This window comes from Lithobates pipiens, unplaced genomic scaffold, assembly GCF_037356315.1.
Source record: "Lithobates pipiens isolate NorthernLeopardFrog02 unplaced genomic scaffold, aLitPip1_a1.2 Scaffold_27, whole genome shotgun sequence".
Taxonomy (NCBI): Eukaryota; Metazoa; Chordata; class Amphibia; order Anura; family Ranidae; genus Lithobates; species Lithobates pipiens.
The window spans coordinates 17,973,096-17,986,779 of NW_027507788.1; the positions used below are offsets into that span (position 1 = coordinate 17,973,096).

General features: G+C 41.7%; 1 protein-coding gene across 1 annotated transcript in view; it reads right to left on the reverse strand.

Moving 5' to 3' along the window:
• Nucleotides 1-11,657: 11,657 nt before the first annotated feature.
• The window catches only part of LOC143933372 (B-cell receptor CD22-like), a 91,624-nt gene continuing 89,597 nt past the window's right edge, over nt 11,658-13,684 (reverse strand). The window contains exon 20 of the mRNA XM_077456240.1: nt 11,658-11,757. Coding sequence (XP_077312366.1) covers nt 11,674-11,757 — 84 coding nt within the window. The 3' untranslated portion in view covers nt 11,658-11,673. The remainder of the gene's footprint in view (nt 11,758-13,684) is intronic.

Below are 13,684 nucleotides of genomic sequence, written 5' to 3' on the forward strand. Positions count from 1 at the left end.
ATATATAAGCAATTTTTATTTTAACATCCATAACAATTTTATGCAATTTCCCATTCCTTTTCATAATGTCTAGCAAAAACCAGGGTTGCTAATACTAAAAACAGGATGTCCAGCAACTTGTGTTTAATACATGTATAAACAATTGAATAATCTATTGAACGATTAAGATACAATTTTCATCTATTAAAAATGTATACTGTCCTCCCATCAGGTTTTGTACACTTTTGCTAGTAAGTTTCTTTCATTTATTTTTATGAACATATTCATAATGATTATCTGAAGTTAAAGTGATACTGATGCCACGTACACACGATCGGAATTCCGGCCAGAAAAAGACAGATGAGAGCTTTTTCTTTTCTTTTAATTACCTTCATTACATGCATCTGTCTCTGTAATTTTCCATGTAAGTAATCTGAAACAGTAGTTTCCTGGTCTTCCCCTATAGTCCCCTATAGTTGTGTCTATTCTATTAACATTTTGTTATTTATGCCCTCCACCAGATAATGTCCCCTTTGTACTCTATACACCCCTGATGAAGGAGATCAAGATTGCTCCGAAACGCGTAGGGTCTTTGAGCATCGTGGCCTACTTCATGTCTTATGGGTGACCTTCTATCTATGATTGTCATTACTATTACGGATATCATTTGCATGTATTTTTAATTGTGGTTTGATTATTATACATGTTCTCTTGTTGTGTTCAACATACATTTATATTTTGTGTGCAATAAATTTTGTTATATTTTAAAACTTGAAATTGTGTACGTGCCGTAAAAGTCCTAAAAATAGGGGGTTGTTCTCCCTGATTTGATGTAGTACAAGTAACGTGCATATTGAACAATTGGCTGTTACATTTCATTGATACTTTAATAGACATAAAAAATTAAAAGAAGATGCCTCCTGTTTTGGAACCCATGGAGGCAGTATAGGAAATTGGTAAAAAGCTGTAGGTAGAAGGAGGAAAGAAATGGTAGGAAAGACTATGCTGGAGGAGAGAAAAGGGGAAGGGATGGAGGGGAGGGAGGGAGGGGAGGGAGGGGAGGGAAAGGGGGGTGGGGGCCCCCTTGTTTCACTTTGTTTGTGGGTTTTTTTCTTCTTTTTTCTTCTTCTTCTTTTTTCCCTTTTTTTTTTTTTTTTATCTTATCGGTGTTAAAGTAGTTAAGATATGTATTTATTATGTATGTAAGTTCGGAATTTGTTTAAATATGTGTAATGTTCTACACTAACTTGAAATAAAATCAGAATTAACGAAAAAATTTAATGAATTAAAAAATTATAATAAAAAAATAAATGAATAATGTGTAAATTAGACCCTAGGAGAATAAACTAATGTAAAGTCATAATTACAAGGGCAGGAGATAGGGGGTGCTAACTGTGTGGGGGATGCTCTGACTGGATGAAGACGGATCGGTGTTCACACATTTTCTATCTTCTTTCCTGTCGGAACGGCGTACTGCCTTGTTTACATAACCATTCTGTCTCTCTGGGGAATGATCGGCAGACACCAGTTGATTGGCTCCCCCTCTGTCCAATCGACGCATGAGTGCCCCCAGTGTCTATTGCACGAAATGACATACAGGTACATCATTTTGTGCAATAGAGCCTCAGTATATAGGTGGTCTTTAAGTGGTTAATGGACACAAACACAATAAAAATCACAATATTTTCTATGAAATATCGAAGATGAGACTTAGTTGAGTAAATACAGTAGATATTAAATATGTAAAGACTTAAAATTGCTTGTGTCTGTGAAATGGCGACAAGGTATGATACTGAAATTGTCCATAGGCAAAGACGTAAAAAAGGAAAGGGAAGGGAAACATAGGTTCCCTTTGATAAGTTAAAAATGCTTTAGAAACCTTTACAGCTAATCAGTTTAGAGTTAAAGTGATTCAAAAGTCAGAAGTTTGCATTCTATGCATTAGAATAAAAAACCTTTTGTGTAGCAGGTGCCAATGTTGCCCAGTTGCTCTCTCAGCCAATGAGGAGGGAGAGTCCCAGTGCAACATCACTGGATAGAGATGGGGCTCAGGTAAGTATTAGGGGAGGGCCCCTAATACTTACAGATACTTTCTGTGGGGGCAGGGGGAAGGGGCCAGGAGCTCCGACAAGGGACCCAAGGAGAGGAAGATCTGGGCTGCTCTGTGCAAAACCATTTCACAGAGCAGATAAATATAACATGTTTGTTATTTTTAAACTAAAAAAAAAATTATATTTGACTTTAGTATCACTTCAACCATAAATGCAGGGGGGGGGGGGGAGAAAGGAAAGGGAAAAGGAAAGGAAAGGGGATAAGGAAAACAAAGAGGAAAGGAGAGGAGAGAAAAGGAAAGGCCAGGAAAAGGAAACATTAGTATCACTTTACCCATAAATATAGTGGAAGGGGGCAGGGAAAGGAAAGGGAAAGGAAAAAGGATTAGGGAGAGGAAAGGAGAGAAAAGAGGAAAGGAACATCAAGGAAAAGGAAAGGAAGCTCAAAGTGAAAACGTGTTCCCTTTGATAAGGAAAGAAATATTTTAGAAACCTTTAAAGCTCATCTAGACAAAAGAAAAGAAAAAAAAAGTAAAAGGAAAGGAAAAGAAAAGAGAGGAAAGGGGAAAGGAATTGAAAAGGTTAACAGAAAAGAAAAGGAAAGGTTAACAGAAAAGAAAAGGAAAGGTTAAAAGGAAAAGAAAAGGAAAGGTTAAAAAAAGAAGAGGAAAGGTTAAAAGGAAAAGAAAAGGAAAAGTTAAAAGAAAAAAAAAGGACAGGAAAAGAAAAGATAAAAGAAAAGGAAAAGTTAAAGGAAAAGAAAAGGAAAAGTTAAAAGAAAAGGAAAGATTAAAAGAAAAGAAAAGGAAAGGTTAAAGGAAAAGAAAAGGAAAGGAAAAGATAAAAGAAAAGGAGAAGTTAAAAGAAAAGAAAAGGAAAAGTTAAAACGAAAAGAAAAGGTAAGGTTAAAAGAAAAGGAAAGGTTAAAGGAAAAGAAAAGGAAAGGAAAAGTTAAAAGAAAAAAATGAAAGGAAAAGATAAAAGAAAAGAAGAAGTTAAAAGAAAAGAAAAGGAAAAGTTAAAGGAAAAGAAAAGGAAAGGTTAAAAGAAAAGGAAAGGAAAAGATAAAAGAAAAGAAAAGGAAAGGAAAAGAAAAGAAAAAGAGAAGTTAAAGTAAAAGAAAAGGAAAAGTTAAAAGAAAAGAAAAGGAAAGGGTAAAAGAAAAGGAAAGGAAAAGATAAAAGAAAACAAAAGGAAAGGAAAAGAAAAGAAAAAGAGAAGTTAAAGTAAAAGGAAAGGAAAAGTTAAAAGAAAAGAAAAGGAAAGGGTAAAAGAAAAGGAAAGGTTAAAAGGAAAAGAAAAGGAAAGGAAAGATAAAAGAAAAGGAGAAGTTAAAAGAAAAGAAAAGAAAAAGTTAAAGGAATAGAAAATGAAAGGTTAAAAGAAAAGGAAAGGAAAAGATAAAAGAAAAGAAAAGGAAAAATTAAGGAAAAGAAAAGGAAAGGTTAAAAAAAAGAAAAGGAAAGGTTAAAGGAAAAGAAAAGGAAAGGAAAAGTTAAAAGAAAAGGAGAAGTTAAAAGAAAAGAAAAGGAAAAGTTAAAACGAAAAGAAAAGGAAAAGTTAAAGGAAAAGAAAGGGAAAGGTTAAAAGAAAAGGAAAGAAAAGGATAAGGAAAGGAAAAGATAAAAGAAAAGTAAAAGTTTAAATAAAAGGAAAAGTTAAAAAGAAAAGAAACGGGAAGCTGAAAGTGAACTTTCAACCAGTTCCCTTTGATAAATGAAAAAAATGAACTGTCTTGGTATATTTCTTCTTATTTACTATTGAAAGAATTTTGGTTAATGTGTTAGATACGTGCAAAAAAAATTCCCATTAATCCTGCCATAAATCCAGGGTGTTGACTTCAGAACAAAATAGTCAAAGGGGTGCTGGGGATGTTTAGACTTGCTTGTGTAGTCAAATGAAGGAAAACTTCAACAAGGCTCTATAGCTCTGACGAGGAGGCTCCCACTGCGCAAGGCTTCCCTCCATGGGCACCCAAAGGCATATCAAACCATAGAAATACAGGACAAGTGTTACTGGCAGAATCACCAGGTAAAAATTAGGGGGAAAAAATGCCCACATCTGAGGACTGGTAGCCTGCATATTATATTTGTTTTCTTGGATTTAGACACTTTAATGCCGAAGCCTTTCTGACAGCTGAACATTAAATAAAAAATACAGCCAGATGGAAAAATGTTATTTTTATTTCATTGCTTTCAATAACAAAAACACAATATAAACTGTCAGCAAGCATATAAGTATGTTGAACAAAAGTGCAGCTTCAAAATGAAAAATCATAGCATGAAGACTTTTAATGCTCTTGCCTGAGAATGAGTCCGACGGGGAACAGAAACGTTGCTATCCTTGAAAGAAAATGATTTTGTCTTTACAACACTAATGCTGTAAATTCCCCTTTTCATATATTTATGGAATAAAAAAGAACTAAAAATAAAACCCTCTGTGCAGATCTTTGCTCAACAAAAGAGCGAGCCATGATTTTCTTTTTCTTTTTTTGCTAATAAGTATGTCCTTTTACTAGTGGCTTGACAATAAAGTTATTATATTATTTTTAAAATATATTTATTATATTTTTTATATTTAATCCAAGATTTCACTGCTATCTGTGTCACCAACAGGGCTTTTTTTTCCCCTAGGGAATAGGTGCAGGAACTCTCCCCTAAAGAGTTGCCCCTGGTCTGTTACCCACCTTCAGGCACCATCCCTTGGTTCCAAACCCTACCCACCTCCCAGTAACACCCCTTTTAGAGAATAAATAAACAAGTAACATTTGTGGTACTAAGTAATGTGTATGGAATTTGTCAATGATAACAAGAAAAGCAGTAGAGTAGATCCTTGGCAGCCAGCAATACCCCCCATCAGCAACAATGGACTGCTTGCAACAATATACCCCCCTAGCAACAATAGACCCCCGGCAGCAACAACAAATCTCCCCGCAGCCAACATCAATAGACCCCCCAGCAGCCAGCAACAATAGACCCCATCCCTCAACAGTAGATCCCTCCTAGCAACAACTGACCCCCCAGCAACAATAGACCCCCCTGCAAAATAAATCCCCTCCAGTGACAATAGATCCCACAACAGTTAGTATCAATAGACCCTGCAGCACACCCCAGCACCCCTCGCCATTACATACATTCAGTGCTGGAGGTGCGTTCCCACTGAAAAAAGCCCTAGTCAGCACAGAGGAGATTTGCCATGAAATAACTTTGCATCAAAGTGAATGAAACAAATGTTATAAAAGTGTGCGTAAAGGCAAAATTTTTTCTTGCTCAATCTTTATATTAAGTTGCACAATAGAGATTGTAAAATTGGGGGTTGTATAGCTCAATGTATTTTTTTTTTTTACACATTATGTTTGTTTATAGCAGTGCATTCCATTGCTATAAGAAAACATTTGATGGAATGAAACTGATTCATTCAGTATGTTTTGTTGTGATTAGCTGTGATTGGCCAGAGCTAATCACATGGTACAGATGGGTTGTGATTGGTCCTGTCTGTACCATGTGATGACATTGCTAGCAACACGATTGTACACAATAGATGGAATAAAAGGATAAGTGATTGGTCACAGCGGTCACATGGTACCGGCAGCAAGCCGGTAGACTGATCAGTCATCGGCTGTGTCTGGTGAAGCGACACCTCCGAAAGAGAATGTCATATGATGTCCAGTCTGAAGGAGAAAAACACCCGCCCGGCCATCAATCTGCTATCAATCTACTATAAGCAGGGAAGGTGTTAAGCAAAGCCTCTGGAGCCTCTCAACCTGCCGGGTTGAGGATCCTAGGTTAATATCACCTCGGTGGGGCATCACTGTGAAGTAGAATTTGAAGTATAAAGCATATATCCATAATAATGAGTCATTCAGAAACATCAACAGGTTTATAGTAAATAGAAAAAAACAAGTATGGTAGATCAGCGGGTGTAGGGGAACCCAAGAATATAGTTGGGGAATGGGGTTGAACTGAATAAGAAGCCAGTAAAGGGTAAGAACTATACATGTGCAAACCTTTTGGTAACTAATTGAAATTCGGACGAATTTTGCATCTTATAACAGATAACAGATAACAGATTTCAACTACCGTATATACTCGAGTATAGGTCGATCCGAATATAAGCCGAGGCCCCTAATTTACCACAAAAAACTGGGAAAACTTATTGACTCGTGTATAAGCCGAGGGTGAGACATGCAGCAGCTACTGTTACCTCCCTGTGTCCCGTCCATCCCTGTGTCCCGTCCATGCCTGTGTCCCGTCCATGCCTGTGTCCCGTCCATGTGTCCATGCCTGTGTCCCGTCCATGCCTGTGTCCCGTCCATGCGTCCATGCCTGTGTCCCGTCCATGCCTGTGTCCCGTCCATGCCTGTGTCCATCGCAGCCTACCTGTCTCTTTGCCTTCTGCAGCCTCTGTGTGCCATGCCGTGCCGCACCTCTCCTCCTCATCTGACAGACGGCGGCCATTCCACTGTTCAAAAGCCGCGCCTCTCTGTCTGTGATAGGCGGAACACTCAATTTCCCAGCAGTCAGTGTTCCTCCTATCACGGACATCCTCTCATCCTCGTCCGTAGTATGAGAATGAGCGGATGTCCGTGATAGGCGGAACACTGACTGCTGGGAAATTGAGTGTTCCGCCTATCACAGACAGGGAGGCGCGGCTTTTGAATAGTGGAATGGTCGCCGATCTGCGTGACTCGAGTATAAGCCGAGGGGGGCACTTTCAGCCCAAGAAAAGGGGCTGAAAATCTCGGCTTATACTCGAGTATATACGGTAATATGAAAGAAATTATAGCGAAAATAACAAATGAATTTGACATGATTTGTTCATTCGTCAAAGATCTAATGAAACAAAAGGTCAACCCAGACTTAGCCGTCTGACAAGTTGCGCTCCATGCATTGCAATGGAACCTTTCTAATAGGAGCGACTCAAGACGCTCCGACTTAGAAAAAAGTTCCTGTAATACTTTGGGGCGACTTCGGAGCAGCTTGCATTGACTTCTATACAGAAGTCGTTTTGCAAGCCGCGCTGAAGTCGCGCTGTACGGGGCGCCTTCAGAGTCGGACAACTTTGAAGCTGGCCCTGTGTGAACCGGCACTTACAGTCCAATCAGCTCATTAATTTTGTGCTGGAGGTTGGATTACTGGCAAAGGGTATTCCTGAGAACTGAGTGAGAAGGGTGTTGTATTGTATTTGAGCAGAGAAGAGATATTGTCATTGTGTGTGTTAAAGAGGAAGTAAACCCTGATGGGTTTACTTCCTCTTTGATTCCCTGCAAAGGTAAAGCATAATGGACTACTATGCATCGCATAGTAGTCCATTATGTGTCACTTACCTGACACAGGAGCCAGCGAAGTCACCGCTGTCCCCTTGTGAACGGAGCCTCCATCTTCTTGGTGGGTCTCGCTGCTCCGGCGCTGTCATTCGTCGGAGCCGCGATGACGTCACTTCCGCGCATGCACACGGGAGCCGCCACTCTCGGCATATCGCCGTTAACAGCGGCGCGCTCAGTGCGCCTGCGCGCCACGGTCTACGGCACTTGACCCGTAGACAGCGGTGCCTGTCTTTTGGCAAATATCTCCTAAACCGTGTAGGTTTAGGAGATATTTCTTGGACCTACAGGTAAGCCTTAATCTAGGCTTACCTGTAGGTCAAAGTGGTTTGTAAGGGTTTACAACCACTTTAATGGATTCAATAAACAAACGACTTTCCAAACTATAAATATCGAATCTAATCGATATACATACAAAATGAACCGATTCGGTATAACAAATATCGACACTCTACAGAAATAACAAATTATCAAAACAAATGAACGTAACATCACATAACGAATATAACAGAACAAAATTATGTATTTTATGAATCAAAATGAAACTAAACTAAACTGAACAAAATTTTCCATTGCGCACAAATCTAGTAAGTAACATTGTCTAATTTTGAGATTCCATCCCTTTTATTGGTCCTGGTGACCAATAAAGTACCGTATATACTCGAGTATAGGCCGACCCGAATATAAGCCGAGGCCCCCAATTTACCCCCAAAAAAACTGGCAAACTTATTGACTCGTGTATAAGCCGAGGGTGAGACATGCCTGTCCATCCCTGTGTGTGTGTCCGTCCATCCCTGTGTGTCCGTCCATCCCTGTGTGTCCGTCCATCCCTGTGTGTCCGTCCATCCATCCCTGTGTGTGTGTGTGTCCATCCATCCATCCATCCCTGTGTGTGTGTGTCTCCATCCATCCATCCATCCATCCCTGTGTGTGTGTGTCTCCATCCATCCATCCATCCCTGTGTGTGTGTGTATCCATCCATCCGTGTGTGTGTGTGTGTGTGTGTGTGTGTGTGTGTGTGTGTGTGTGTGTGTCCAGCCTACCTGTGTCCCGAGCCTTTGTCCCGAGCCTCCGTCCCGTGCCTTGCCTCCTTGCCTCCGTGCCTTGCCGCCGTGCCTTGCCTCCGTCCCGTCCCGTCCCGTGCCGTGCCTTGCCTTGCCTCCGTCCCGTGCCCTCTTCGTCGGCGCCTCGGCGGCCATTGTAAAATTCAAAAGCTGCGCCGCCGCCTTCGCCTGTGATAGGCGGAACACTGAATTTCCCAGCAGCCTGTGTTCCGCCTATCACGTACATCGTATCATCCTCGTCCGTAGTACGAGGATGATACGATGTCCGTGATAGGCGGAACACAGGCTGCTGGGAAATTCAGTGTTCCGCCTATCACAGGCGAAGGCGGAGCCGGAGGCGCGGCTTTTGAATTATAGAATGGCCGCTGTCTGTCTGCTCGACACGCTGATCGAGCGGGCAGACAGCGATGACTCGAGTATAAGCCGAGGGGGGCACTTTCAGCCTCAAAAAAGAGGCTGAAAATCTCGGCTTATACTCGAGTATATACGGTAGTTATGTTTGTTCTTTTGTGGTCTCCTATATGAAGGCTTGGTTCCGCTGCTCGACGCTCAAACCGAGGCGTGGTTCTCCTTGTTTCCTATATAGTGCGATGAGTCAGTGCGTCGCCCGTGCCCCAGTAGGATGTCAGTTTGTGATGAAACACACGTCGGGAGGAGTGACGCACTGACGTCATCTCGCTGTTCAGCTGAGAGGATGGTTGATCGCAGGCCGGCTGGCTTTTTTTACAAACCGTGACATTTTAATTTCTACTTCTGTAAGTGCTAACTTTTAAGATTTAATAAATCATTGTATGAAATGATTTACACTATGGTGAGCTCCTTTCTATTTTGGGTAATCCCTGGTCACTAGCCTTGACCACTGAGTGATCGAGTTCCCTGCTCGTTTTTGTACTAATCCATTCTACCAATCAAGCTGTTCCAATTTGGAGGTACATACTTACTCCTTGGATTAGACAGCTTTCACACCGAGCTGCCCCGGGCGTCGACGGTAAATCGAATACTAGCGGGGCGGTTTTAACCCCCCGCTAGCAGTCGAAAAGGGGTTAAATCGCCCCTTAAATTGCGGCGTTTTGCCGGCGGTATCGCAGCGCTGGCCCATTGATTACAATGGGGAGCAGTGGTGGAGGAGCAGTGAGTTCACCACTCCTTCACCGCTCCATAGAATCTGCTGGCAAGACTTTTTCTGATGCCCTGCAAGAGCACCGCTCCAGTGTGAAAGACCTCGGGGCTTTCACACTGGAGTGAGTGGACCCGCTTTTTTCAGGCGCTATACAGGTGCTATTTTTAGCGCTGTAGCGCCTGAAAAATGCTGGCAGTGTGAAAGGGGTCTAAAGGCCCTGGCTGGGTATTAGTCACAGGCTTTTTCGACTTTCCAAACTACGAATATATATATATGCATATATTAATATTGAATCAAATCGATATACATACAAAATGAATCAATTCGGTATAACGAATATTGGCACTATAGTAATAACGAATTATCCAAAAACAAATTGACGTAACATAACGAATATAACAGAACAAAATGATGTATTTTACGAAATGAAAATGAAACGAAACTAAACAAAATTTTCCATTGTGCACAAGTCTAGTAAGGACTATTGTCTGATTTTGTATGCTGTCATCCCCACTGGGGAGATTCCATGCTTTCTATTGGTCCTGGTGACCATTGTCACCATTGGTACACAAAGGGATGGGATATCCCAACTTTTTTTAAGTTGTCACAAGAACATGAATAGAAGGGACATTTTCCAATGTAATGCCTTGTACACACAGTCAGACATTCCGACAACAAAATCCGTCAGATTTTTTCCGACTGATTTTATGGTAAACTTGTGTTGCATACACGCGATCGGACAAAGTTGTCGGAGAATCCGATCGTTCGGGAACATGATGACGTTCGTTGTGTACGACGGGACTACGTGTAGAGGCTAGTGGCCAATAGCTTTGGTCTCGTAATTTGATCTGAGCATGCGTGGCACTTCGTCCGTCAGAATTCTCTACAAACGATCGGAAAAAGTCTGATCGGATTTTGTTGTCGGAAAATTTTAGATCCAGCTCTCAAACTTTTTCCGTCAGGATTTCCGACGGAAAAAAGTCCACACACGATCGGATTTTCCCACAACATAATCCCATCGGACCTTTTCCATCGGAAAATCCGACCGTGTGTACGGGGCATAAGAGGGTATTTTCCCATTGCTTTTTGAAATTAAAGGAAGATTTCCCAAAAGAGACTAAAGTCTCCACTCTGTTCAAAACTATAAGACCCCTTTCACACTGGGGCATTTTTCAGGCGTTTTTCAAGCGTTTTAGCGTTAAAAATAGCGCCTGTAAAGCGCTTGAAAGAAGCCTCATCTGCAGTCCCAATGTGAAATGTCAGCGCCCAAAAAACGCTCATAAAGCGCTGCTTAAACTAGCAGCGCTTTACCAGCGTTTTTCGAGCGTTAATGGGGCGCTTTTAACCCCTGCTAGTGGCCAAATAAAGGGTTAAAAGCGCCCACAAAACGCTGCTGCCAATAGCGTTTTTCAGGCGTTTTTCGGGCGTTTTACAAGCGCTTCCCATTGATTTCAATGGGAAGGGGCGTTTTAGGAGCGTTGTATTCACCGCTCCAAAAGCGCTGCAAAGAAGCTGCTTGCATGACTTTTTTTGACGCTCTGCCAGCGCAGCGCCTCAGTGTGAAAAGACTCGGGCTTTTACATTGGGATTGCAGTTGCAGCTTCTTTCAGGCGCTTTTTTTTAATGCTAAAGCGCCTGAAAAACGCCCCAGTGTGAAAGGGATCTTGGTGTGAAAGCACTCGGACTTTTACATTGGGATTGCAGTTGCAGCTTCTTTCAGGCGCTTTTTTTAACGCTAAAGCGCATGAAAAACGCCTGAAAAACGCCCCAGTATGAAAGGGGTCTAAAAAAAAAAGTACATTGGCTTTACATTCACTGTTATTCCTATCACGCAAACACTTTTTTTTTGTTGTTTTTTTTTTTTTTAACATCGATACCATTGTTATGTCTTTTCCTCTTCCTTCAGCAATACTAAATGTAATAATGTATGTTCTATGTTCAAATAGAGTTGGGTGTACTGAAAACTTAATGTTCATTATTGGCATTTATAATACATTTATAAAACAAAAAAAACAAAAAAAACATATATCTATTGCAAAAAAAAAAAAGAAAAAGGAAAACATCTCTCATAGTAAAAATGTTTCCTTTCCAATGAATAAAGAACCGTTTACTTTTACTGGTAACTTATATAGGAGTTTATTTTTTTGTCTGAAGGGTTTCATAAAGATTTCCTGAAGTTGAATCTCTTCCTCCAGGTTCAGGCTGAGCAGGGAATGATGTCTGTAAGAATGAAATTAGATGCATTATTCTGCTGATTAAAGCGGACATCTTTTCTAGAAGATCTACCAAAAAATAACATTTAATGACTCCCTAGCTCTAGCAATACCATGCATATTGAGAGTCTAGATCAGGGATATCCAATTAGCGGACCTCCAGCTTTTGCAGAACTACAAGTCCCATGAGGCATAGTAAGACTCTGACAGCCACAAGCATGACACCCAGAGGCAGAGGCATGATGGGACTTGTAGTTTTGCAACAGCTGGATGCAGCTAATTGCATATTCCTGGTCTAGATTTATGACATTTAACTCAACACTAAGCACTTTGTTTGGGATGGTGTACTCCTTTTTTGTATATGCCCTTATGGTGACAATAATTAGCTCCGACGTTATTATTATTATTATTATACAGGATTTAGATAGCGCCAACAGTTTACGCAGAGCTTTACAATATAAAAGGGAGACAATACCCTGTTTCTCCGAAATAAGCCCTTCCCTAAAAATAAGAACTACAAGGACTTTAACTAGGGCTTGTTTGGGGGGTAGGGCTTATATTACAGCCATCACCGACAATCACGCTAGGTCTTATTTTCAGGAAAACAGGGTAATACAATAGAATTCAAGAGAATTAAGAGGACCCTGCTCAAAAGAGCTTACAATCTAATAGGGTGGGGCAGGTGGTACAAAAGGTTGTAACTGTGGGGAATGAGCTTATGGAAGTGGTAAAAGATTAGTTGAAGACATGATAGGCTTTCCTGAAGAGATGAGTTTTCAGGGATCGTCTGAAGGTAGCAAGAGTAGGGGATAGCTAGACAGGTTGAGATAGCGGGTTCCAGAGGATGGCAGAGGCTCTGGAGAAATCTGGGAGATGAGCATGGCAGGAGGAGACGAGAGAGCTTGAGAGTAGGAGGTGTTGAGAAGAGCGGAGAGGACGATTTGGGTGATATTTGGAGACAAGATTGGTGATGTAGCTCGGGCCCCCACCCCTCCACCCCAAAGCACCTTGTCCCCATGTTGATGAGGACAAGGGCCTCTTCCCGACAACCCTGGCAGTTGGTTGTTGGGGTCTGCGGGAGGGGGGCTTATCGGAATCTGGGAGCCCCCTTTAATAAGGGGGCCCCCGAATACTGGCCCCCCACCCTATGTGAATGAGTATGGGGTACAAGGTACCCCTACCCATTCACCTGTGAAAAAAATTTAAATAAAACACAACACACAAGGGTTAAAATAAATTTATTGCACAGCTACGGGGGTCTTCTTCAATCGTGGGGGGTCTTCTCGCCGGACTCTTCCGCTATCTTCTGCTAGCTATTTTACTAGCGGAGGAGCTCGGCTTTCTTCTTCGCCGCCGACCGGGGGTCTTCTTCCAACTTCGGGGGTCTTGTCTCCCTCTTCGGTTCTTCTTGCCTGGCCCCTGCTCCTTCTTCCAGCTCTTTTACTGGCAGTGGCCCGGTCTTCTGTCGCTGCTGTCTTCATCGCCTTCTGCTCTTTTGTTCTTCTGTTCTTCTCTTCTTGAGATGTTGCCTCGTCGCTGTCTCTGGCCGTAATGACAGGGACGCGACGTGCGGCGACTTATATAGGGACATTGCCGGGTAATGTCCCCGCCCATTATGATGTCACAGTCCCAGAGGATGCTGGGACTGTGACATCATAATGGGCGGGGTTATCACCCGGCCCTAAATGATATATTGCTCAAACATGCTGTAGGCATATGTGAAATTACACCCCAAAATACATTCTGTTGCTTCTCCTGAGTATGGGGATACCACATGTGTAGGACTTTTTGGGAGCCTAGCCGCTCACGGGACCCCAAAACCAAGCACAGCCGTCAGGCTTTCTAAGGGTGTAAATTTTAGATTTTTTAATTTTTGAAAATGGATCTCATACCCACATCTGATTGGCCGGATTGAGGATCAGTGTTTCATATAT